General features: G+C 41.1%; 2 protein-coding genes and 1 long non-coding RNA gene across 7 annotated transcripts in view; 2 read left to right on the top strand and 1 right to left on the bottom strand.

Moving 5' to 3' along the window:
* si:dkey-159a18.1 (sortilin) overlaps window positions 1-14056 on the top strand; it is a 27215-nt gene extending 13159 nt beyond the window's left edge. The window contains exons 11-21 of one of the 2 annotated variants that reach the window (XM_061912178.1): window positions 1380-1532; window positions 6247-6344; window positions 6452-6551; window positions 6621-6795; window positions 8623-8816; window positions 8885-9077; window positions 9139-9255; window positions 9312-9459; window positions 9537-9643; window positions 9712-9829; window positions 9922-14056. In XM_061912178.1, the coding sequence (XP_061768162.1) occupies window positions 1380-1532; window positions 6247-6344; window positions 6452-6551; window positions 6621-6795; window positions 8623-8816; window positions 8885-9077; window positions 9139-9255; window positions 9312-9459; window positions 9537-9643; window positions 9712-9829; window positions 9922-9936 (1418 nt within the window). In that variant the 3' untranslated portion in view covers window positions 9937-14056. Of the gene's footprint in view, window positions 1-1379; window positions 1533-6246; window positions 6345-6451; window positions 6552-6620; window positions 6796-8622; window positions 8817-8884; window positions 9078-9138; window positions 9256-9311; window positions 9460-9536; window positions 9644-9711; window positions 9830-9918 lie in introns of both variants that reach the window. The other variant, XM_061912177.1, reaches the window with a different exon arrangement.
* Window positions 5786-27031, bottom strand: part of LOC133560087 (uncharacterized) — a 255849-nt gene continuing 234603 nt past the window's right edge. The window contains exons 5-6 of one of the 2 annotated variants that reach the window (XR_009808383.1): window positions 7369-7513; window positions 5786-6798 (exon numbers count right to left, since the gene is read on the bottom strand). This is a non-coding gene — a long non-coding RNA (uncharacterized LOC133560087). The remainder of the gene's footprint in view (window positions 6799-7368; window positions 7514-27031) is intronic. The other variant, XR_009808382.1, reaches the window with a different exon arrangement.
* On the top strand, window positions 14052-27031 carry fam3c (FAM3 metabolism regulating signaling molecule C). 3 transcript variants are annotated; one of them, XM_061912181.1, is made up of 10 exons: window positions 14055-14162; window positions 19316-19360; window positions 19443-19547; window positions 24066-24095; window positions 24185-24308; window positions 24372-24430; window positions 24494-24544; window positions 24615-24699; window positions 24788-24914; window positions 26562-27031. In XM_061912181.1, the coding sequence occupies exons 2-10, from the start codon at window positions 19330-19332 to the stop codon at window positions 26649-26651; spliced, it is 702 nt and encodes a 233-aa protein (XP_061768165.1). In that variant the 5' UTR covers window positions 14055-14162; window positions 19316-19329; the 3' UTR covers window positions 26652-27031. The 3 variants fall into 3 exon arrangements, with proteins under 3 accessions (XP_061768163.1, XP_061768165.1, XP_061768164.1); XM_061912180.1 differs by lacking the exon at window positions 14055-14162 and adding exons at window positions 15408-15635; window positions 15701-15766 and having other exon boundaries at window positions 24372-24544; XM_061912179.1 differs by having other exon boundaries at window positions 14052-14162; window positions 24372-24544.

Genomic DNA, 27031 nt, shown 5'->3' with positions numbered 1-27031 from the left:
TATTAAAAAAACAACTAAAAACTTGTTGAAAAATAAACAAGTGATTCAATTATAAATAAAGATTTATACATATTGAAGTAATCATCAACTTAAAGCGCACTCCTTGGGGATTGTAATAGAGATCCATCTGGATTCAATAACTTAATTCTAAACATTTCTTCACAAAAAAAGAAATCTTTAACATCAATATTTATGGAACATGTCCACAAAAAATCTAGATGTCAACACTGAATATTGCATTGTTGTATTTTTTTTCACAGTTTATGAACATACATTCATATTTTGTTGAAGTATTATTCAATAAATATATTTACAAAGGATTTTTGAATTGTTGCTATTTTTAGAATATTTTTTAAAAAATTTCACGTACCCCTTAGCATACCTTCAAGTACCCCCCGGGGTACCCGTACCCCCTTTTGAGAACCACTGCCGTAAGGAATCCAATTTGTTCCACAGACCCTAAAATATAATAAGGAGTAATACATAAGCAAACGATTTAGACTAAAAATAGTCAGTAGATTTTACCGAGAAACACTGGTAGCTCGTTTGCTAGAATTTTACTGTAAAAGAAAAAATTGTATCGTTTTTCCATTTAGAGTAATTCAATGAAGAAACAGTCGATCTCAATTGTAAAAAACTGTCAGCTCAATCGCCAGAATTTTACGTTAAAAATAACAGTGGTACCGTTTTTTATTTATTTACAGTAATGCACTTTGAAAACAACCTGGATTTTATGCTAAACAAAAAAATGGCAGCTATGTTGCCAAGTTGTACCATATAAATAACAATGCTACTGTTTTTTATTATACAGTAGCACTGTAAAAAACAGATGTAGAGTTTACGTTTAAAAAAAACTCAGCTCTGGTGCCAGAATTTAAATAGTACCGTTTTTCCATTTACAGTAATGCACTGTGAAAACGAAAATTATTTCCGCTGCCAGAATTTTACTGTAAAAAAAAAAAAAGTAGTACCATTTTTCATTATACAGTAATGCACTGTAAAAAAAAAAAAAAAAGTCTGTGGATTTTACTGTAATAAAAAACTTTCCGCTCAGTTGCCAGTATTTGACCGTGGAAAAAATGGGAGTAGACTTGTGCTGTAAAAAACTGGCAGCTCAGTCATCCAGAATTTTACCAAAAAATAACATTGGTACTGTTTTTAAATTTACTGTAATTCTGTGTAAAAAAAAAAACAAAAAACCACACTGTCAATTTACAGTAAAAATCTACCGACTGAGCTAGTTTTTCATCGGAATACATTTTCACAGTGTAGTTTGTAATGTGCAATGTTGAGATAGTACATGAATGTTGTCATCAAAAACCGGATCATACGAGAAGTCAAAGTACCACTTTATCATGAGTATCTTTTTTTTCTCAAAGACACCTACTTTGGAACCATGTACACGTCTGACGACCGCGGCATCCTGTTCTCCAAATCCCTGGAGCGCCACCTGTTTGATGGGCAGAGGAAGAGCGATTTCCGGAATGTCACGTCGCTGCGAGGAGTCTACCTCACCAACAGACTTGACAAAGGTAAAGGCTGCTGACAGGTGAAACGTTTTATGTAAATCTTCTCAAAGGACAATCATTTAGAAATGAATATAATCCAGAGTAGTCAGTGAGCAACTTGTATTTACTATCCAGTAAGAGTGAGTCAACAACAGAAGTGGTAGGAACGTGCTACGTGTACTTCATTACATTTACCTTAGTAACTTTTTGTGAGGTAGCGACTTGTCCAGGGTGTACGCCGCCTTCTGGCCGATTGTAGCTAAGATAGGCGCCAGCGACCCCAAAAGGGAATAAGCGGTAGAAAATGGATGGATGGATAGTAACTTTTTGTAAACTTCTACTTGTCAAAGTAGTTTTAATGCAACATTCTGTTTATTTTTGTCACATTTCAATTAGCAGTGGAACAGAGGAACCCAAAGATGCAGATGGAATTGAGAGTAAATAGTTATTTACTTCACAAAAAAGGAAAGTCAATCACAACAATGATCCAAAACTTGAATGTAACAAAAAACGACGGTGCGAAAAATGGGAACACAAAAAAGTACCGTGATTAAAAAAGAATAAATAAAGCTAAACTACAAACTAACTAAAACTAGGGTCGAAGTTGCAGGACGTGCAAACTACGAGGTAGACCAAATGTAAGAGAAAGGTCTGCTGCACCAACAAGGGAAACTGAGCTTACTAACCACAAGATGGTAGCAGGTGGTGACAATTTTATCCATCCATCCATCCATCCATTTTCTAACGCTTATTCCCTTTTGGGATTGCGGGGGGCGCTGGCGCCTATCTCAGCTACAATCGGGCGGAAGGTGAGGTACACCCTGGACAAGTCGCCACCTCATCGCAGGGCCAACACAGATAGACAGACAACATTCACACTCACATTCACACACTATGGCAAATTTAGTGTTGCCAATCAACCTATCCCCAGGTGCATGTCTTTGGAAGTGGGAGGAAAAAGAAACATTACTTTTACTTTGTTACATTAAAGGCCTACTGAAATGAGATTTTCTTATTCAAACAGGGATAGCAGGTCCATTCTATGTGTCATACTTGATCATTTTGCGATATTGCCATATTTTTGCTGAAAGGATTTAGTAGAGAACATCTACGATAAATTTTTGCAAATTTTGATCGCTAATAAAAAAGCCTTGACTTGACCAGAAGTCGCAGACGATGACGTCACAAGGGTGAGGGCTCCTCACGTCCTCACATTGTTTATAATGGGAGCCTCCAGCAGCAAGAGCTATTTGGACCGAGAAAACGACAATTTCCCCAATAATTTGAGCAAGGATGAAAGATTCGTGGATGATGATATTGATAGCGAAGGACTGTAAAAAAATAAATAAAGTAAAAAAAAAAAAAAAGGCGATTGCATTGGAACGGATTCAGATGTTTTTAGACACATTTACTAGGATAATTCTGGGAAATCCCTTATCTTTCTATTGTGTTGCTAGTGTTTTAGTGAGATTAAATAGTACCTGATAGTCGGAGGGGTGTGTCCACGGTGTCTTGACGCCAGTCTCTGAGGGAAGTCGACGGCAGCTGCATGGACGGCGCAAGCTCAGCTGATCTCCGGTAAGAGGCGACTTTTTACCACAATTTTCTCACCGAAACCTGCCAGTTGACAAGTGGTCGGGATCCATGTTCGCTTGACCGCTCTGATCCATAGTAAAGCTTCACCTCCGGGAATTTTAAACAAGGAAATATTGTTTGTTTGTGTGGCTAAAGGCTAAAGCTTCCCACCTCCATCTTTCTACTTTGACTTTTCCATTATTAATTCAACAAATTGCAAAAGATTCAGCAACAGAGATGTCCAGAATACTGTTTAATTGGGCGATGAAAAAAGACGACTTTTAGCCGCAAATGGTGCTGCGCTAATATGTCCCCTCCAACCCGGGACGTCACGCCCACACGTCATTCTGCGACGTTTTCAACAAGAAACTCCGCGGGAAATTTAAAATTGTAATTTAGTCAACTAAACCGGCCGTATTGGCATGTGTTGCAATGTTAATATTTCATCATTGATATATAAACTATCAGACTGCGTAGTCGGTAGTAGTGGGTTTCAGTAGGCCTTTAAGTTTCACTCAGATTGCTACATGTATTTATATCATCGTTATATCTATTTTAATCTATGGATTACTGCCTTCAAAGATGTATATTGTAGAGAATTGTCAGGGAGACTTCTTACAGCGGGCCCTGTCACATGACTCTGTTCCACCAATCAAACTTAAAATAGTACTTCTGCGTTGGCTGGCGGTTATAACAAAAATATTACTCTGATTTGGTAAATGTTCAGGTCACGACATGTAAATGGAGTATTGTTGGCTGCTTCTGGAGGTTTTTTAAAGGGTATAATGGGCGCAATAGAGGAACCTCGATTTATTGACTCAAATATTGGCTATTCATTTACGATTTTGAATTCATAAAAATGCCAAGAATATGTGTTATCATCTTACATAAGGACCGTGAATGATAAACAGCACATCTCTTTCCAATTTTTGTGTATTTGCAGTGTGAATTTGTGGCATTTTGTGATGTTTAGACGGTATTTTCGCGTATTTTGCGAATTGTAAATACAATTGGATATGGTTTAATGGATCCATCCATCCATCCATCCATTTTCTACTGCTTGTCCCTTTTGGGGTGGCGGGGGGTGCTGGAGCCTATCTCAGCTGCATTCGGGCTGAAGGCGGCGTACACCCTGGACTAGTTGCCACTTGGGGCGGTATAGCTCGGTTGGTAGAGCAGCCGTGCCAGCAACTTGAGGGTTGCAGGTTCGATTCCCGCTTCCGCCATCCTAGTCACTGCCGTTGTGTCCTTGAGCAAGACACTTTACCCACCTGCTCACAGTGCCACCCACACTGGTTTAAATGTAACTTATATATTGGGTTTCACTATGTAAAGCGCTTTGAGTCACTAGAGAAAAGCGCTATATAAATATAATTCACTCCACTTTATCACAGGGCCAACACAGATAGACAGACAACATTCAGACTCACATTCTTACACCCGGGCCAATTTAGTGTTGCCAATCAACCTATCCCCAGGTGCATGTCTTTGGAAGTGGGAGGAAGCCGGAGTACCCGGAGGGAAACCACGCAGTCACGGGGAGAACATGCAAACTCCACACAGAAAGATCGTGAGCCCGGGATTGAACTCAGGACTGCTCAGGACCTTCGTATTGTGAGGCACATGGATACAATTAAACATAATTAAGTATTTAAAGTCCACTTGTTTTTTCACTCTACTGGTACTTTAAATACATGTTTTATCTATTTAACCTCTGATCAACACTCAGCCATTATTGTCCACATGTCTGGTAACACAAATGAGTGGAACAATTATTGCAAGCAGTGAAGCACGGTGGTGCTCGCGTGGTGGTGTGAGGCTACACGAGTGCTGTTCACACTTGTGGGGAGCTGCGGTTCAAATATGAATGCTAACATGTTCTGTGATAATGTAAAGTAAAAACTGGAAGGAAGGAAGGAAAAAAAAAAAAAGAAAGGAAGGTATTCGTAAGGAAGGTGGACTGCAAGGTGTCTTAACATCCACCAGCTCCAGCAGTGTTGTCATCATGAAAGAGTGGAAGATGATTCCTGTGCAGCTCTGCTTAACTCCATGCCCGATGGCTCTAAGGCAGCAATGGTGCTCACACTAAATATTCACAAAAACGACACAATGTGTACTCACTTGTGATGCCATATTTTAGACAATGAGTGTTGACAGTAAATATATGCACTACACCAGTGGTTCTCAAATGGGGGTACGCATACCCCTGAGGTACTTGAAGTTATGCCAAGGGGTACGAGAGATTTTTTTAAAATATTCTAAAAATAGCAACAATTCAAAAATCCTTTATAAATATATTTATTGAATAATACTTCAACAAAATATGAATGTAAGTTCATAAACTGTGAAAAGAAATGCAACAATGCAATATTCAGTGTTGACAGATTTTTTTGTGGATATGTTCCATAAATATAATAATGATAATAGATTTTATTTGTAAAAAGGCACTTTACGTCGAGCAAACAACCTCAAAGTGCCACAGTGTAAAAAAAATAGTAATAATAATAATAATAAAAAGGTGAAAAATAAATAGAATATAAAACTAGAAACAGTCCAATAGCTAGAACCAGCATGTATGTCTATAAAAAGGCTTTTTTTAAAAAGATGGGTTTTTAAGCCTTTTTTAAAAGCATCCAAGTCAAATATTGACGTTAAAGATTTATTTTTTTGTGAAGAAATGTTTAGAATGAAGTTCATGAATCCAGATGGATCTCTATTACAATCCCCAAAGAGGGCACTTTAAGTTGATGATTACTTCTATGTGTAGAAATCTTTATTTATAATTGAATCACTTTTTTATTTTTCGACAAGTTTTAGTTATACTTATATCTTTTTTTCCAACTATTTCAAGAAAGACCAATACAAATGAGCAAAATGTTGCACTGTTATACAATTTAATAAATCAGAAACCGATGACATAGTGCTGTATTTTACTTCTTTATCGCTTTTTTTTTTCAACCAAAAATGCTTTGCTCTGATTAGGGGGTACTTGAATTAAAAAAATTTTCACAGGGGGTACATCACTGAAAAAAGGTTGAGAACCACTGCACTAGACAAGCTGGACACTGACTACTCCAAAGTATACGCAGTATTGTCTCTCCATAGTATATGATGAAATGCTTGTTGAAACGTGAGGGCTGTACCTTTCTACTATCTTATTCAGACGGACGAATACGATCGGTCATCTCCTTCAATCGCGGCGGAACATGGCAGCAGCTTTCCAAACCTCAGAATGTCGAATGTGGGCAAGAAGTCAAGAACGTGAGCTATTTTGTGAACAGCGTCCCGAAAACCAGCATCCTCTGCAGTGGACATGAGTGCTTTAACTTTGGTTTGTATTCTGTCATTCCAATGTTTTTACCATGCAGTGCAAGCTGCATATTCACGGAGAACACAGTCGCATCAATCACATCGTTCCCATGCTCCTCATGTCGGAGCCCACCGCTATCGGTCTGGTCATCGCCCATGGTAACCGCGACTTATATCGCCCTCGACCGTCTTTTACGTCGGTTTTAACTCAACGCTTGTCTTTATTAGGTACCGTGGGGGATTGCCTGTCGTCCTCGCAGCACCCGGATGTGTTTGTGTCGTCAGACGGGGGCTACAGCTGGCGGGGGACTTTAAGGGGTCCTCATCACTACAGCATTCTGGACTCTGGCGGTCTGGTGGTGGCCGTGGAGGCTCGGCGTGAAGGACAAGTCAAGACCATCAAGTACTAACACACACAACAGCAAAGAAACGCAAGAATTACTTGGCAGTAGATGCCCACAATGTATCCCACCGGGCAACAAATACTCGACTGACAATGTGTCTATCCTTCTATTTCTATGCTGACTGTACTTGTTAAAAAAAATCCCAATCCCGCGGACACAATCCTATTTTTTGGTGCCCCTGTCAATCGGGTAAATAGTAAATGGGTTGTACTTGTATAGCGCTTTTCTACCTTCAAGGTACTCAAAGCACTTTGACACTACTTCCACATTTACCCATTCACACACACATTCACACACTGATGGAGGGAGCTGCCATGCAAGGCGCTAACCAGCACCCATCAGGAGCAAGGGTGACGTGTCCTGTTCAGGTCACAACGGACATGACGAGGTTGGTACTAAGTGGGGATTGAACCAGGGACCCTCGGGTTGCGCACGGCCACTCTCCCAACTGCGCCACGCCGTCCCTTCTTAAAATTGTCCTGTTCCTACACCATCCTCTCACGGCGCCCACAGGACACAAAGACGAACAAGCACTCACATTCATATAATTAGACAATTTAGTCTTCACTTACATGCATACTTTTTGGGATGGAGGGGGGAAGACTCACGCAAGCTCAGGTAAAAAAAGGAACCCCACATGCAGATGTTCCAACAAACAGCAGAGCCTGGCTCTCCTGACGTCAAACGACTTCTCCCCTAGAGTCAGAGCTTTTCTTCCTGTAACACACACACACACACACACACACACACACAAAGGATTAATCTTGTCTTGACCTAAAACGTTTGAAGGCATAGGTCTTCAACAGGGAGTCCTCAGAAATACTGCAGCAAGGTGAAGACATATTTGGATGATTTTTGGTTGACTTTTTTTTTTTTAGATTTCTTATTTTAATTTTTTTCCTCAAATTTAAATGTATTTAAATTCACATTAACATTGATCCAACACACTGAAAAAAAAAAAAAAAGGCAGTTCTGTCACCACTATTTTATTCATTTTTCGTGACAGGTCATGACAGCAAGCTGCCAGTTCACAATGAGCGCACCAGTTGGCAGCTAGCTATTAGTGACGCTTTAGTGTATTCTTTGAATATCTTAGTATTGCATAATAACAAGGTACCTGTTGGACCAGTTTAATTAAAGTTAAATTTAAAGTTAAAGTTAAAGTACCAAGGATTGTCACACACACACACCGAGAGTGTCCGCCCTGAGATCGGTTGATAGTGAGTTCAAACCCCGGCCGAGTCATACGAAGACTATAGTAATGGGACCCATTACCTCCCTGCTTGGCACTCAGCATTGAGGGTTGGAATTTGGGGTTAAATCACCAAAAATGATTCTCGGGCGCGGCATAGCTGCTGTCCACTGCTCCCCTCTCCTCCCAGGATGTGATCAAGGGGATGGGTCAAATGCAGAGGACAAATTTCACCACACCAAGTGTGTGTGTGACAATCATTGGTACTTTAACTTTTAACTTTAAATTTGTCCTCTGCATTTGACCCATCCCCTTGATCACCCCCTGGGAGGCGAGGGGAGCAGTCGGGATTTAACCCCCAATTCCAACCCTTGATACTGAGTGCCAAGCAGGGAGGCAATGGGTCCCTTTTTTTTTATAGTCTTTGGTATGACTCGGCCGGGGTTTGAACTCATAACCTACCTATCTCAGAGCGGACACTCTAACCACTAGGCCACTGAGTAGGTTAATTAAAAACACAATTGCATACAGAACGTATTAGTAGGGTGTCCTTGGCCTGAAAAACATAAAGAACACTGGTTTAAAAGGGGTGTCTTACATTCGGGACAAAATCTTTACACCCTCCTGTCCTCAGGTTCTCCACAGACGAGGGTCACTGCTGGAAGTCGTACAATTTCACCGAGCAGCCCTTCTTCTTCGCGGGCCTGTCGTCCGAGCCGGGCACCAAGGCCCTGAGCGTCAGCGTGTGGGGCTTCCGTCCCGAAGACGATGGCCAGCCCATGTGGGTTGCAGTAACCATTGACTTCCAGAGCCTCGTCACGAGAGAGTGTGAGTTTTTTTAACGCTGTAAAAACCTCCAGAAGACATCCAGACTTTAAAATCTGATATTCCTTCAGGCGATGAGCGGGATTATGAAGACTGGTTAGCTCATGCGACACAAGGAGGAACTTCAAGGAGCGAAGGCTGCGTCCTGGGCATCAAGGAAACGTACAAGAGGCGGAAGAAAGAATCCGTTTGCAGGAATGGTCGCGCTTTTGTCTTAAGGAAGAAGGAAAGTCCCTGTTTGTGCACCAGGGAGGATTTCTTGTGGTGAGAATAAAACAGCATGATTGCAACATAAGGATCCATTGTGAAGAGTCTTCCTTCACAGCGACTACGGCTATTATCGCCATGACAACACTTCTGAGTGTGTGCGACAGCCCGATGCTCACAACAAAACCTTGGAGACCTGCCTGGACGGACAGGAGGACGAGCTCTTCACGGCAGGGTAAACAAACGCTCGAGGACAACAACGCCCAGCATCTGGTAACTCCTTGTTGGCAGGTATCGGAAAGTCCCAAGCGACAGATGCGAAGGAGGGTTTTCGCCACAACTGGCAGTCCAAACCGTCATAAGACCCTGCGGCATCAAGCCCACCTCTAAATCACCACCTGCAAGCTCCCCCTTGCCAGTTACTCATTTTGACACACCTGTAAGTTGGTTTCTGGGCTTTCTCGTCTACGCTTTTTAAATGCGTGAACGGACGTTTTTTTTGTCGGAATGTTCCAGCGAGAGAGGATGGTACTGATACTGGTGTGCAGCGGCGCAGGCGTCATCGTGCTGGCAGCAGTTGTCTTCGCGTTCGTAGCCGTCAATAGAGGAGTCTACAGGAACAGGTGAGCCACTTGTAGAACACTTCCAAGGGTTTTTCAGGCCGTTTCAGCTCGGGTGTTTCAAATGGCAGGGCACCAGAGTATCGCTTCTCCAATCTCCAGAGTCAAGAGGATCGTAACGGTGTCACAGGGGACCTTGAAAGCGCCACAAGCAGCAATGGAACGCCCTGTCCACCGGACTCGGACAATGTAACCACCACTTGCCACGCCTCCATTTCGTGTTTTTTTTTTCTTTTTTTTTTTTGCAAAAGCTAATTATAATGATGTGTCTTTTTCAGCAGAATCTTCTGCAGTGATGCACACCAGTGCTGTGCTGAATGGAGGGATCTGTGTATCTGGAAGTAGGGCTGCACAATTGATGGAATTTAATCACAATTTTGGCTGCCATGATTAGAGGAGGGTGATCTTCTGCAATATTAACATTTAAAAAGCAGGCTCCCCCCTGCATATCAAATCAAGCACTTTCACAGCCCGCAGAGGCAAGAAAGCAACAGCGGCTCGTCTTGAAGACATGTGAAAATGGCTCCGCCCACGCCAGAGGCCATTGTGGATGCACACTCAGCTCTTTGACCACGCCAGACAACCAACCTTCACTTTTCACGTTTCAATTCCGTGGAGTCTAACGTGGCGTGCGTTAGAGACCGCTTCGCTCTTAATAGATGGCAACAGGTATGGACGCCAGCACAACACGCTGCTCTACTTGTCTGCCTGGAGTTGCACCAGCAGGACTAACAGCGAGCCATCGTGCTAAATAGAGCCTGGAGACACTTTTCTGTCCAGTCCTAACAGTTCTTGCTTGTGTTCTGGCGAGACATGCTCCACATTGGAATTCATGCACCCCCCCTGCATCTGCACATGTGTTTGAATGCGGAAATCAAATTGCACATTGAGGGACTGCTCTTTCACGTGAGTACATCCGATACGTTAAAGGCTGTTTATTGTATTTAGCCATTTAAAGGCCTACTAAAACCCACTACTACCCACCACGCAGTCTGATAGTTTATATATCAATGATGAAATATTAACATTGCAACACATGCCAATACGGCCTTTCTAGTTTACTAAATTACAATTTTAATTATTCGAAACGTCGTGTAATGATGACGTGTACGCAAGACGTCTCGGGTTTTTAGAAAGTATGAGCGCTGCGCACACACACAGCTAAATGTCGTCTGCTTTAACGGCATAATTATACAGTTTTTTGTACATCTGTGTTGCTGAATCTTTTGCAATTTGTTCAATTAATATTGGAGAAGTCACAGTAGAAAGATGGAGTTGGGAAGCTTTAGCCTTTAGCCACACAAACACACGGTGATTCCTTGTTTAAAATTCTTGGAGGTGAAACTTTTCTATGGATCAGACCACATGTCAACCAGCAGGTTTCGGTGAGAAAATTGTGGTTAAAAAGTCAGTTCTTACCGGAGAACAGCTGAGCTTGTGCCATCCATAGCTGCCGTCGACTCCCCTGAGACACTGCGCGTCAAGACACCCGTGGAGACACCCTTCCGACTATCAGGTACTATTAAACTCACTAAAACACTAGCAACACAATAGAAAGATAAGGGATTTCCCAGAATTAACCTAGTAAATGTCTGTAAAAACATATGAATCCATCTTAATGCAATCGCGGTTTTTTTAACTTTTATTTTTTATTTTATTTTTTTTCTAGTCCGTCGCTATCAATATCCTCAAACACGAATCTTTCATCCTCGCTCAAATTAATGAGGAAATTGTCGTTTTCTCGGTCCGAATAGCACTTTTTGTTGGAGGCTCCCATTAAAAACAATGGGAATATGTGAGGAGCCCTCAAACATGTGACGTCATCGTCTGCTACTTCCGGTAGAGGCAGGGCATTTCTTTTAGCACCGAAAGTTGCGGACATTATCGCGGATCTTCTTACTAAATGCTTTCAGCAAAAATATGGCAATATCGCGAAATGATCAAGTATGACACATAGAATAGACCTGCTATCCCCGTTTACATAAAAACATCTCATTTCAGTAGGCCTTTAACATACAAGTTTTATCACTATAAACAATGTTTGTTTAGGTAAAGCGGGAATGTCCAAATAATGACGCATGGGCCAACCATGGATCATAGCTGGGTTTTTTTTAATGAGCCCGTACGTTAAAAATAGATACATTCGATCATGAGAAAAGAGGATATCTTCCATCCATCCATTTTCTACCGCTTGTACATTTCGGTGTTGCTGGAGCCTAAGCTGCATAATAATACTAAATATGAACAAAAAATACAAATTTGTCTTTAAATATTTAGGATCTGTTTTTTTTAGCCTTTTTATTGGACTATTAAGTGCCCCCCGACCCCCTCGCAACACTGTGCTTCACCTAACATAATGAGTTATGATTAATATACCTTATTTCAATATTGATTAAAAACATCCATCTATCCATTTTCTACCGCTTACTCCCTTCGGGGTCGCGGGGGGCACTGGAACCTATCTCAGCTGCATTCAGGCGGTAGGTGGGGTACACCCTGGACAAGTAGCCACCTTATCTCATGGCCAACACAGATAGACAGACAACATTCACACTCTAGGGTCAATTTAGTGTTGCCAATCAACCTATCCTCAGGTGCATGTCTTTGGAAGTGGGAGGAAGCCGGAGTACCCGTAGGGAACCCACGCAGTCACGGGGAGAACATGCAAACTCCACACAGAAGGATCCCGAGCGCAGGATCGAACCCAGGACCTTCGTATTGTGAGGCAAACGCACTAACGCCTCTGTCACCTTGCTGCCCTGATTAAAAACATACTCATGATTATTAATTTGGCCGTATCGTGCAGCCCTATCTGAAAGACAGCCACGGGAAAAATACAATATCTTTATTTATTGAGATACTTTCAATTTGTTGCTTTTTTGGCTTTGAAAAACCCTTGATCTGTTCAATGTTTGTATTTTAATATTAAAAAGAAGTGATCCTACTCTGCTTTTTAATAGTTTTTTGTACAAATAAATGGTTTGTAATGTATTTAATTATAATAGCGTGAATGTAAAGCTACTCAAAAAATGCATTTAGAGGGAATGGGATATACAACAGTTTAAAGGCCTACTGAAATGAGATTTTATTATTTAAACGGGGATAGCAGGTCCATTCTATGTGTCATACTTGATCATTTCGCGATATTGCCATATTTTTGACAAAAAGATTTAGTAGAGAACATCGACGATAAAGTTCGCAACTTTTGGTCGCTAATAAAAAAAAGCCTTGCCTGTACCGGAAGTATGTGCACGTGACGTCACGGGTTGTGGAGCTCCTCACATACTCACATTGTTTACAATCATGGCCACCAGCAGCGAGAGTGATTCGGACCGAGAAAGCGACATTTTTTCCATTAATTTGAGTGAGGATGAAAGATTTGTGGATGAGGAAAGTTAGAGTGAAGCCTTAGGAAAAAGAAAAGGCGACGGCAGTGGGATCGATTCAGTTATTAGACACATTTACTAGGATCATTCTGGAAAATCCCTTATCTGCTTATTGTGTTACAAGTGTTTTATTGAGATTATAAAGACATACCTGAAAGTCGGAGGGCTGCAGTGACCGCCAGTGTCTCTGAGGGAAGCCATATGGAGGAGCCAAGAAAGTCACAGCTGCCTTTTTAAGCAAACTCCGCTCAAGTCTCCGGTAAGAGCCGACTTATTACCAAAACTTTCTCACCGAAACCTGCCGGTTGACATGTGGTGAAAAACATGTTTGCTTGACCACTCTGTTCCATATTAAAGCTTCACAAAAAACAAAGAAACACCGGCTGTGTTTTGTTTGCTAAAGGCAGCTGCAATCCACCGCTTTCCACCAACAGCATTCTTCTTTGACGTCTCCATTATTAATTGAACAAATTGCAAAAGATTCAGCAACACAGATGTCCAGAATACTATGTAATTATGCGATTAAATCAGATTACTTTTAGCCGTGAGTGGTGCTGGGATAAAATGTCCGCTCCAACCAATAACGTCACAAGCACGCTTCAACATAAGCGTCATCATTCCGCGACGATTTCAACATGAAACCTCGTGGGAAATTTAAAATTGCAATTTAGTAAACTAAAAAGGCCGTATTGGCATGTGTTGCAATGTTAATATTTCATCATTGATATATAAACTATCAGACTGCGTGGTCGGTAGTAGTGGGTTTCAGTAGGCCTTTAAACTGCCTTAGGATAGTAAATCCAACCATTAACATTACTCCGAAAGCAGTGGGGGCGCTGTAGTCTCCTACTCCCTTCAAATTAGCGAAGAAGAAATCGCGGAAGTATTGTAAGAGCCACATTGTAAAATACATCTTACAGACAAATATTGCTTGTAGTGCTTATAAAACAAAACGCAACGATTGTAAACGCATTCCTTATCTTTGCTAGACGGCGTTTTAGCTGAAAGAAAATAAAAACACCTTGAAACATTTTTGTGTCATTCTCTTCCGCCTTGAAAGCGACCGCCCCGTGCAAATAAAGCAGCTCAAGTGTCATTTCTACGAGCCCGGCGTGTGAGCAGCTGTCTACTTACTTGTAAGTAACCATATACTTGTCTTTTTTTACCTTTTCTCCTCTAAAAGGATATTATTTGTACTTTTTAAGTCAATGGAGTGTCTCGGTCTTCGGTTTAGGAATGCCATTACACTTATTTAGCGTCACTTCTAGTGTGTTCAACTACTCGCTTTAGACCTCTACACCACATATCTAAACATCGAGGAATTTGTTTAAAGTTTCTCATTCTAACACTGTTGTGAGGTTAAAAAGTTTGTTAAGTGGTGTTTAAGTTATCACTCGATGCTTCCAAACGTTGGCTGGCAGCCAAACGGCTAGCTCAAATGCTCTCGGCGCTCCTCTCCGTATTTATTAAACACATTTTCATTTCCATTCATCCATCCATCCATCCGTTACCCACCGCTTATTCCCTTTTGGAGTTGCGGGGGGGGGGGGCTAGGCGCCTATCTCAGCTACAATCGGTCGGAAGTCGGCGTACACCCTAGACAAGTCGCCACCTCATCGCAGGGCCAACACAGACAGACAACATTCACACTCATATTCACACACTAGGGCCAATTTAGTGTTGCCAGTCAACCTTCATTTCATTTTTCATTTATCTCCTTCATTGATGTGCATTTTGAACGATACATAATTATACCTCAATCATACAACTTAAAGGTTAGTGCGTCTGCCTCACAATACGAAGTTCCTGCAGTCCTGGGTTCAAATCCAGGCTCGGGATCTTTCTGTGTGGAGTTTGCATGTTCTCCCCGTGAATGCGTGGGTTCCCTCCGGGTACTCCGGCTTCCTCCCACTTCCAAAGACATGCACCTGGGGATAGGTTGATTGGCAACACTAAATTGGCCCTAGTGTGTGAATGTGAATGTGAGTGTGAATGTTGTCTATCTGTGTTAGACCTGCGATGAGGTGGCGACTTGTCCAGGGTGTACCCTGCCTTCCGCCCGATTGTAGCTGAGATAGGCGCCAGCGCCCCCCGCGACCCCGAAAGGGAATAAGCGGTAGAAAATGGATGGGATGGATGGGCATACAACTTAAAGGCCTACTGAAACCCGCTACTACCGACGACGCAGTCTGATAGTTTATATATCAATGATGAAATATTAACATTGCAACACATGCCAATACAGCCTTTTTAGTTTACTAAATTACAATTTTAAATTTCCCAGGAGTTTCGTCCTGGAAACGTCGTGTAATGATGACTACGCAAGACGTCACAGGTTTTAAGGAAGTATGAGCGCTGCGCACACACACAGCTAAATGTCGTCTGCTTGAACGGCATAATTACACAGTATTTTGGAGATCTGTGTTGCTGAATCTTGCAATTTGTTCAATTAATATTGGAGAAGTCACAGTAGAATGATGGAGTTGGGAAGCTTTAGCCTTTAGCCACACAAACACACGGTGATTCCTTGTTTAAAATTCCTGGAGGTGAAACGTTACTATGGATCAAGCGAACATGAATCAAGACGGAATGTCAACCAGCAGTTTTCGGTGAGAAAATTGTGGTTAAAAAGTCGCTTCTTACCGGAGAAAAGCTGAGCTTGTGTCGTCCATAGCTGCCGTCGTCTCCCCTGAGACACTGCGCGTCAACACACCCGTGGAGACACCCTTCCGACTATCAGGTAATATTTAACTCACTTAAAACACAATAGAAAGTTAAGGAATTTCCCAGAATTATCCTATTAAATGTGTCTAAAAACATCAGAATACGTCTCTATCGCGTTTTTTTTTTTTTTCGTTTTTTTCTCTCTAGTCCATCGCTATCAATATCCTCAAACACGAATCTTTCATCTTCGCTCAAATTAATGGGGAAATTGTCGTTTTCTCGGTCCGAATAGCACTTTTTGTTGGAGGCTCCCATTAAAAACAATGTGAATATGTGAGGAGCCATCAACATGTGACGTCATCTTCTGCGACTTCCGGTAGAGGCAGGGCTTTTCTCTTAGCACCGAAAGTTATTGTGGATGTTCTCTACTAAATCCTTTTTAGCAAAAATGTGGCAATATCGCGAAATGATCAAGTATGACACATAGAATGGACCTGCTATCCCCGTTTAAATAAGAAAATCGCATTTCAGTAGGCCTTTGAATTCACACAACAATGCCTGAGAATGAGCAGGATGAAGAAAATCTTATAATTTCCTGCCCCCTTTGACATTGACATAATACATTATCTTACTTCATGAATGCCATTTAAACCGACAAATACATCCAAATGTAATGAAACAATCAAAAAAAAAAAACACAAGTGCAAAACTTCATAAATTATAAACCAAACAGGGATAAATAATAATAATAATATACACCTCGCGGAATGATTCAGACCAAATACAAAACCAGACAAAAAAATAAGTAAAAAAATAAATACAAAAGAAAAATGTAAACATTTATGGCTGTCCATATGATCTTATTGTTCTTTCTTTATATATTTTTTCAATTGGAATATATTTTTAGTTTTTTATCTCGTAAAGAGAATTTCACAATTTTACCTCCAATCCAATCCTCTTTATTTATATAGCACATTTAAACAACAAGAACGTTTCCTAAGTGCTGCACAGCCATGTTAAAAACATAAAAAAAAAACATAATACTCCACCAATGACTGAATAAAAACAAAAAATAAATATAAAAACAATATAAAAATATGATTAAAAACAATTTTAAAGGGTAAAATCAATTAAAACAGCAAAATAGAAATTAAAAAGTATAAAAACACAGAGGACAGAGGACCACACAACTCACGTAGTGTTAAAAGCCAAAGAATAAAAGTGGGTCTTAAAACGAGACTTAAAACACTCCACTGTGGGAGCAGTTCGAATATGGTGGGGCAGAGTGTTCCAGAGCTTAGGGCCGACCACAGAGAAGGCCCTGTCTCCCCTAGTTTTAAGTCCGGTCTTGGGCACCACGAGCTGATGCTGGCTCTCGGACCTCAGAGCGCGCGCAGGAGTATAAATTTGGATGAGGTCTGAGATATACTGAGGTGCCAGTCCATGTAAAGATTTAAAAACAAACAGCAATGTTTTAAAATCAATTCTAAAATGAACAGGGAGCCAGTGCAAACTCTGAAGAATTGGGGTTATATGCTGGTGTTTCCTGGCCCGTTAAAAGTCGTGCTGCCGCGTTCTGGACTAACTGCATGCAGGAGAGAGCTTTTTGGCTAATGCCAGCATAAAGTGCAGTAGTCCAGGTGACTTGAAATAAAAGCATGCACGACTTGTTCAAAAAGGTTAAAAGATAAAAACGGTTTAACCTTTACTAAAAGATGAAGGTGATAAAAACTCGATTTTAAAACGCCATTGACTTGTCAAGTTTTAAATCGCTCTTTATAGTGACGCCAAGGCTGGTGACTTTGGGACGCACATCATTTTGCAATGGTCCCAAGTCAGTGAGGGCCGGACCAAAAACTGAAATTTCCCCACCACTGATGTGCACATTTGTTTTAAAGTTGTCCTTGAATATTGCTGTTTCTTCTATGCTCTGTATTCTCAGAAGTGATGCCAAGCATTTTTTGTAAATTTGCTGGTAATGTTCTATTTCTAGCCTTAAACATGACACACAATGTCTGTAGCTTTACTGGCTCCTGTAGTTTCAATAGTCCAGAGTTAATAAATAATATGTTAATATGACAAGTGAAGTGAATTATATTTATGTAGCGCTTTTTCTCTAGTGGCTCAAAGCGCTTTACATAGTGATGCCCAATATCTAAGTTACATTTAAAGGCCTACTGAAACCCACTCCTACCGACCACGCAGTCTGATAGTTTATATATCAATGATGAAATCTTAACATTGCAACACATGCCAATACGGCCTTTTTAGTGTACTAAATTGCAATTTTAAATTTCACGCTAAGTATCCTGTTGAAAACGTTGCGGTATGAAGATGCGTGATGACGCGTGAGTGTGACGTCACGGATTGTAGTGGACATTTTGTTGCAGCCTCAATCCCAGCTATAAGATGTCTGCTTTAATCGCATAATTACACAGTATTCAGAACATCTGTGTTGCTGAATCTTTTGCAATCTGTTCAATTAATAATGGAGACGTCAAGGAAGAAAGATGTAGGGAGGAAGCGGTGTATTGCGGCCGCCTATAACCGCACAAACACACCCGGTGTTTCCTTGTTTACATTCCCTAAAGATGACGGTAAAGCTTTACTATGGAACAGAGCGGTCAAGCGAACATGGTTCCCTACCACATGTCAACCGGCAGGTTTCGGTGAGAAAATTGTGGTAATAAGCCGGCTCTTACCGTAGACCTGAGCGGAGAGCTTGCGTCGTTCCTCGTGCACCTGTAAAAGAGGCAGCTGCGGACCCTCTTGCCTCCTTCTACCGGCCGCCCCCGAACGTGGGATGCTTCCACCGTGGAAGAGGGGTAAAAAAAAATCTCAGCCCGGCCCCAACGGCTGCCTTCGCTTCGCCTCGTCGAGAAACTTGGCTTTCCTCAGAGACACTGGCGGTCACCACACCCGTGGCCACACTCCTCCGACTTTCAGGTACGACCATATAATCTCACTAAAACACTAGTAACACAATGGGCAGATAAGGGATTTTCCAGAAATATCCTAGTAAATGTGTCTAACATCTGAATCACTCCCACTACCCTCGTCTTTTTTTTTTTTTACTTCTAGTCCTTCACTCTCACTTTCTTTATCCACAAATCTTTCATCCTCGCTCAAATTAATGGGGAAATCGTCGCTTTCTCGTTCCGAATCGCTCTAGCTGCTGGTGGCCATGATTGTAAACAATGTGAGGAGCTCCACAACCCGTGACGTCACGCGCACATTGTCTACTTCCGGTACAGGCAAGGCTTTTTTATTATCGACCAAAAGTTGCAAACTTTATCGTGGATGTTCTCTACTAAATCCTTTCAGCAAAAATACGGCAATATCGCGAAATGATCAAGTATGACACAGAATGGACCTGCTATCCCAGTCTAAATAAGAACATCTCATTTCAGTAGGCCTTTAAACCAGTGTGGGTGGCACTGGGAGCATTTAGGTAAAGTGTCTTGCCCAAGGACACAACGGCAGTGACTAGAATGGCGGAAGCGTGGATCGAACCTGCAACCCTCAAGTTGTTGGCACGACCGCTCTCCCAACCGAGCTATACCGCCCCAAGTGTTGTTTATGTTGTAAACACTTGGTCTTAAGTATGTTTTTCTGCTTCTTTGAGGTGCTCACAAGTGGATGGTGGTGACTAGGATGGTGCGGGCTGGAGGTAAAGACGTTACTTGCATCATCGGGCCACTTTAACGCACATTTAAATAACGCTCACAACTTTTGTTGGTTTCCCTTGCAAGGTATTGTGAAACTAGCGGCCATCATTTTCACGTTCGTCCTCGCCGCCTACTTGGCTTTTGAGCTGCTGGAAGTCAAGATGGATTTCAAGCTGGGCAACGTGATCGGTGAGTGACCAGGAACAGGAAGTCCGGCCTTTGATTGATTGAAACTTTTTAAAGTACCAATGATTGTCACACACACACACACACACTAGATGTGGTGAAATATGTCCTCTGCATTTGCCCCATCCCCTCGATCACTCCCTGGGAGCTGAGGGGAGCAGTGGGCAGCAGCGGTGCCGCGGCCGGGAATCATTTATGGTGATTTAACCCCCAATTCCAACCCTTGATGCTGAGTGCCAAGCAGGGAGGCAATGGGTCCCATTTTTAAAGTTAAAAAAAGTTAAAGTAGCTATGATTGTCACACACATACGAGATGTGGCGAAATTATTCTCTGCATTTGACCCATCCCCTTGATCACCCCCTGGGAAGTGAGGGGAGCAGTGGGCAGCAGCGGTGCCGCGCCCTGGAATCATTTATGGTGATTTAACCCCCAATTCCAACCCTTGATGCTGAGTGCCAAGCAGGGAGGCAATGGGTCACATTTTTGTATAGTCTTTGGTATGACTCGGCCGGGGTTTGAACTCACAACCTACCGATCTCAGAGTAAGCATGATGTTTCCACCCCCATGTTTCACAGTAGGTCTGGTGTTCTCGGTATGCAACTCAGTATTCTTCTTCCTCCAAACACGACGAGTTGAGTTTATACCAAAATGGATACATGGATGATACAGCAGAGGATTGGGAGAATGTCATGTGGTCAGATGAAACCAAAATATAACTTTTTGGTATAAACTCAACTCATTATGCTTGGAGGAAGAAGAATACTGAGTTGCATCCCAAGAACACCACACCTACTGTGAAGCATGGGGGTGGAAACATGCTTTGGAGCTGTTTTTCTGCTAAGGGGACAGGACGATTGATCCGTGTTAAGGAAAGAATGAATGGGGCCATGTATCGTGAGATTTTGAGCCAAAACCTTCTTCCATCAGTGAGAGCTTTGAGTGGTTGACCAAATACTTATTTTCCACCATAATTTACAAATAAATTCTTTAAAATTCCTACAATGTGAATTCCTGGATTTTTTTTCACATTCTGTCTCTCAAAGTTGAAGTGTACCTATGATGAAAATTACAGACCTGTCATCATTTTAGTGGGAGAACTTGCACAATCGGTGGCTGACTAAATACTTTTTTGCCCCACTGTATATATTCATTCACACTGTAACTTCCTGCTGGTGTTAAGATGTATGTTTGCGTGTTATGATCCTTTTTCCCCGTGGTCTTGAACACACCTTGTTGGCGGAGAATTAGGAAGTGTTTGCCTAGAAGTGACGCACGGAGTTGGACGTGTCTGCGCAGAGGAAATAACTTGCTAGAATTGGCCCCGTGGTTAGCGTAAGATTGGCGATAAAATCTAAAAAAAAGCATCATACTTTGTGTCTTACTCTGGACTCTACAATACATTATATTCATTTGTTTTCACGTAAAAAAGGAAAATATGTTTTCGTGACAATCAGTTACATTAAGGGGACTCCCTGCCTCTGTTCCAGTAGTTCACCATTTTAATACTCACATATTTGTGATGAAAAGCGTCACCCGCCACTTCACCTCTGCTGACTGGTTCTGTTGAAGAGCACCTACATTCAGTGTCAGTGAGAAACGAAGTTGACAACTTGGGTAGTTTTAAAAAAAAACAGATTGTTTTCTTCTCCTCTACTCTTTTCCGCTTCAATTTCAATTGGGTACATTTTTCCAAACCAGGCCAACATGTTTGTTTTGAAACTTCTGCCTGAATTAAGTCAGCACCTACATACAAATATTAAACATTTTAATATCATTGCAAATATTAATATGACACTCCCATTCGTTTGTGCAGACGAGGTTCTTAAGTTATTGTAAAATAAATTTGCTGACCAATGATGCCATCCAGCCCCACCCAACTTCAAACTCTCCCCAAACATATCCCAAATGTCAGTGCTGTACAATGTTTTTTGTTTATTACAGTTTTAATGTTTTCAATGTATAATTATTCTTACACCAAACTTGTCCCAAATGTTAGTGCTGTGAAAAATGTCTGTCTAACTAATTTAGTTTAATGTAGTTAAAGTTGTATTTGTATTCACCTCCATAGCTCCATGGATATTGACATACCTATCAACACCTTAGATCAGTTGTTCTCAAATGGGGGTACGCGTACCCCTGGGGATTCTTGAAGGTATGCGAAGGGGTACGTGAGATTTTTCAAAAATATTCTAAAAATAGCTACAATTCAAAAATCCTGTATACTGTAAATATATTTATTGAATAACACTTCAAGAAAATATGAATGTAACTTCATAAACTGTGAAAAGAAATGCAACAATGCAATATTCAGTGTTGACAGATAGATTTTTTGTGGACATGTTCCATAAATATTGATGTTAAAGAATTATTTTTTTGTGAAGACATTTTTAGAATGAAGTTCATGAATCCAGATGGATCTCTATTACAATCCCCAAAGAGGCCACTTTAAGTTGATGACTACTTATGTGTAGAAATCTTTATTTATAATTGAATCACTTGTTTATTTTTCAACAAGTTTTAGTTATACTTATATCTTTTTTTCCTGCTAGTTCAAGAAAGACCACTACAAATGAGCAATATTTTGCACTGTTATACAATTTAATAAATCAAGAACTGATGACATAGTGCTGTATTTTACTTATTTATCTCTTTTTTTCAACCAAAAAGGCTTTGCTCTGATTAGGGGGTACTTGAATTAAAAAAAATGTTCACAGGGGGTACATCACTGAAAAAAGGTTGAGAACCACTGCCTTAGATAACCAGACTATTCTTTATACTGGAAACTCAATCCTTAAATAAAAATATGGATTCTTTGATTTACATCGGTAATTTGAGGTCATTGAATATCATTTACAGAAACAGAGTGAGAAAAATAACTAAAAAATTAAGGGCTTGTCTCAATAATATGCGCTTGGTGGGATCTCTTTTTTTTGTTGTTGTTGTTGTTGCTTCCACCTGGGACCCGTTAACAATCAGCCATCGTTTGTACAGACTGACTGAGTAAAGTATCTGCCGCGCTTACGCATTACACACTTACCCAGGTGGAAGCAACAACAACAACAAAAAAAAGAGATCCCACCAAGCGCATATTATTTAGACAAGCTCTTAATTTTTTAGTTATTTTTCCCACTCTGTTTCTGTAAATGATATTCAATGACCTCAAATTACCGATGTAAATCAAAGAATCCATATTTTTATTGATTTAAGGATTGAGTTTCCAGTATAAAGAATAGTCTGGATCAAGTGTGGATCTAGTTAAGCAACACAAAATCCAAGATGCTGTTATATTTGTCAAAAATCAGTGGGCACTCAACACGTGTTAAACCACAAGACTGAAAACTAAAGGTGGGAGCATCAATCCAAATATGGGTATTGGTATTGCATTGATACTACTTTGATTTGGTAGCTACTTTTGTTGCTGTTTCTTGACAAATTTTCCTCCTGAGTTCGTGTTTTACTGTCTGTCTGTGCAAACAGTGCATCTCTCACTAACCCCGCCTCGCTGCTCTGCCAAAGAGAGATGAGCGTCACCACTGGCATTTATTGTTACAATCTTCTCTGTGCTGTTTGATGCGCCATCACGGCTATTAACTGCACAAAGCAGCAAACGTTGCACCAGCGGTTTAGGGCATCAATAGTGTGAATAGTAAAACAATAAAAACATTAAAGGCCTACTGAAATGAGATTTTCTTATTTAAACGGGGATAGCAGGTCCATTCTATGTGTCATACTTGATCATTTTGCGATATTGCCATATTTTTGCTAAAAGGATTTAACAGCAGCTGTCAAAAAAGGCAGCTGTGAGATTGGCTCCTTGGCTTCTCTCTGAGACACTGTGTTCACCGCAGCCATCCGACCTCGAGGTATGTCTTTACAATCTCACTAAAACACTATTAAAACAATAAGCGATCTTCCAGAATTATCTTAGTAAATGTGTCTAATTACATCTGAAACGCTCACACTGCCGCCACCCGGAGCAGTATCTTTTTTTTCTTTTTTTTTTCTAGTCCTTCACTAACAATATCCTAATTCACGAATCTTTCATCCTCGCTCAAACTAATGGGGAAATTGTCGCTTTCTCGGTCCGAATTGCTTTCACTGCTGGTGGCTTCCATTATAAACAATGTGAATATGTGTAGAGCCCTGCAACTCATGACGTCACGCGCACGGTAAAGGCCGGGCTTTTTTATTAGCGACCAAAAGTTGTGAACTTTATCGTCAATGTTCTCTACTAAATCCTTTCAGCAAAAATATGGCAATATCGCGAAATGATCAAGTATGACACATAGAATGGACCTGCTATTCTCGTTTAAATAAAATCTCATTTCAGTAGGCCTTTAAGAGGTTGTCACAGAAGTAAACAAGGTAGGAGCTGAGCTATCACATACTCTTAATAATCAAGTATAACAATATGAATGTATATATTCATACATAAACACACAGCCCAGGCTTAATTGTAAGTAAAACCCTGAAATCTGCATCTTGAAATCTCCTAAAGCTCTTTTTTTTTGTCTTCCAGTCAAATCCTTACCAATGCATAGAGACGACCGTAAGTTTTTTTTCCCTTCTTTGTTTCTTAGAATTTTGCCCATTCCTCTCACATCAAAATCTCTCATTTTGTGTCCCCCACCCACCCAGGGGTCACACCAGTCCGACACAAATGTGGACTGTCGAAGGCGTGTCCCGATAGACACTTTGCCTTCAAGATGGCGAGCGGCGCGGCCAGCGTGGTGGGGCCTAAAATCTGTTTGGAGGACAAACTGTAAGTGGTGTTTGATGAAGGTGTCAAGTCAAACACGGACTCTGTCACGTTGTCCTTTTTCAGGATAATGAGCGGCGTGAAGAATAACGTTGGAAGAGGAATCAACATCGTTCTTGTCAATGGTAATAAAGTCACCTTTTATGCCACTTATGTGTTATCACTACACAATCAAATGTCTCCCGCAGGAAAAACAGGAGAGGTTAACAAGACGGACTCCTTTGACATGTGGGGAGGAGGTAAGAACTGCTTTCAAAAATGTTCGACATCTTTACAAAGCATGTAGAGTTTTACTGTGTCCCCTCCCAGATGTGGCCCCCCTTATCCAGTTCTTGAAGGCAATCCCGGAAGGCACGATCACCATGATGGCGTCTTTTGACGATCCCTCCACCAAGTAAGAAGCTTTGTTTTTTTTCGCACGTTTCATGCTGTCATCAAGTGACGCAGTTTTTTTTTTTTTTGTTTGTTTGTTTGGTTCGCAGGCTCAATGGCGAAGCCCGAAAGCTAATCGCTGATCTGGGGAGCTCAAGCATCAACAACTTGGGCTTCCGGGATAACTGGATCTTTGTCGGAGGGAAAGGGATCAAGACCAAGAGTCCGTTTGAGCAGGTAGTGTGACTTTTTTTTTTTCCTGAAGAAAATTTTGCTTCAGTGTCCAAGAATGGAACAGTTGAGGACAAAAAAAATGGTGTCTACGAACGCCAATGTAACATGGGACACCTGTAATGCCCTTTTAGCCAATCAGAAGCCAAAAGAAAGCAACAAATGTTAATTATGTTAGTGTTAAAGGCCTACTGAAATTAGATTTTATTTAAACGGGGATAGCAGGTCCATTCTATGTGTCATACTTGATCATTTCGCGATATTGCCATATTTTTGCTGAAAGGATTTAGTAGAGAACATCCACGATAAAGTTCGCCACTTTTGGTCGTTAATAAAAAAGTCTTGCCTGTACCGGAAGTAGCACAGGATGACGTTACCCGTGTGCGGGCTCCTCGCATCCTCACATTGTTTACAATGGGAGTCTCCAACAAAAAGAGCTATTCGGACTGAGAGAACGACAATTTCCCCATTATTTTGAGCGAGGATGAAAGATTCGTGGCTGAAGATATTAATAGCGAAGGACTAGAAAAAAAAAATAAAGTAAAAAAAAAAAAGCGATTGCATTTCGAGCGATTCAGATGTTTTTAGACACATTTACTAGGATAATTTGGAGAAATCCCTCATATTACTATTGTGTTGGTAGTGTTTTAGCGGGATTATATAGTACCTGATAGTCGGAGGTATGTGTCCCCGGGTGTCTTGACGTCAGTCTCTGAGGGAATTAGTCACGGCAGCAGCAGCACGACAGAGGTTCCACAGATCTCCGGTAAGAGGCGACTTTTTACCACAAATTTCTCACTGAAACCTGCCGGTTGACATTTGGTCGGGATCCATGTTCGCTTGACCGCTCTGATCCATAGTAAAGCTTCACCTCCGGGAATTTTAAACAAGGAAACACCGTGTGTTTGTGTGGCTAAAGGCTAAAGCTTCCCACCTCCATCTTTCTACTTTGACTTTTCCATTATTAATTGAACAAATTGCAAAAGATTCAGCAACACAGATGTCCAGAATACTGTTTAATTGCGCGATGAGAAGAGACGACTTTTAGCCGCTAGTGGTGCTGCGCTAATATGTCCCCTCCAACTCGAGACGTCACGCGCACGCGTCATCATTCCACGACGTTTTCAACAAGAAACTCTGCGGGAAATTTAAAATTGTAATTTAGTAAAACTAAACAGGCCGTATTGGCATGTGTTGCAATGTTAATATTTCATCATTGATGTATAAACTTTCAGACTGCGTGCTGGGTAGTGGTGGGTTTCAGTAGGCCTTTAAACCTAGTTTGCATTGTTTTTTTGCATGCAAAATATAAGTATTTGCGATAAAATGTGATTTGTCTTTATATTTTTGGTGTCTGTATCCCTCACTACATTGCGCTTCCAAGTTTGCAACTTCACTTTATCCAATGATTGTTTTTGTTTTTAAAGCATGTCCTTTTTATTTTGGCTGAAAAGTAAGTATTGAAACGCTGCCCACTGTACTCAGATGCGGAACTAACATACCTGAGGAATGTTGGAAGTCTATCCGGTTCCTACGTTTTCCAGTGACCTAACCGAGCCAGTGTTTTTCCATGCTTGTTTTAAACGCAGTAAAGGCCGTGATGTTAATCTTTGTATTTCCTGTTCTTCAACATGTTTTTTTTCTTCTATGCAGCACATCAAGAACAGCGCAGACACAAACAAGTATGAGGGATGGCCGGAGGTCCTGGAGATGGAAGGCTGCGTGCCTCAGAGGACAAACTGAGCCTGGTCCACCGTCCTTACCCGGACCCTCCACCTTTTAGCCTTTTATTCGCCTTCCTCGTTCCAGTGACACTCATTATTACAATGCCAATCATCCAAAGGAGTGCAGGTAGAGCGCACTGATAAGACGGAACTTGATTTTTTGGTTTGCTGGAATCCAAAAACAGATTTTTAGTCCAGTATTATTGCACTGTTGTCGACTCCTGCTCAACTTGCTCACCTTTCATCTTGCTACTCTTTTTTTTTTTTTTTCTTATTCCTGACGGATATTGTAATTAATTAGGTGACAGCTGTGAACTTTGTACATATATTTGCGAGGTACGGGTTAATGAACAATGTACAGAATAATATAATTTCTTTAAATAAACAATACGGCCAGTA

Source organism: Nerophis ophidion, linkage group LG10 (assembly GCF_033978795.1).
Source record: "Nerophis ophidion isolate RoL-2023_Sa linkage group LG10, RoL_Noph_v1.0, whole genome shotgun sequence".
Lineage (NCBI taxonomy): Eukaryota > Metazoa > Chordata > Actinopteri > Syngnathiformes > Syngnathidae > Nerophis > Nerophis ophidion.
The sequence above is the reverse complement of the archived record's forward strand: the minus strand, read 5'-3'. Positions and strand labels throughout refer to the sequence as shown.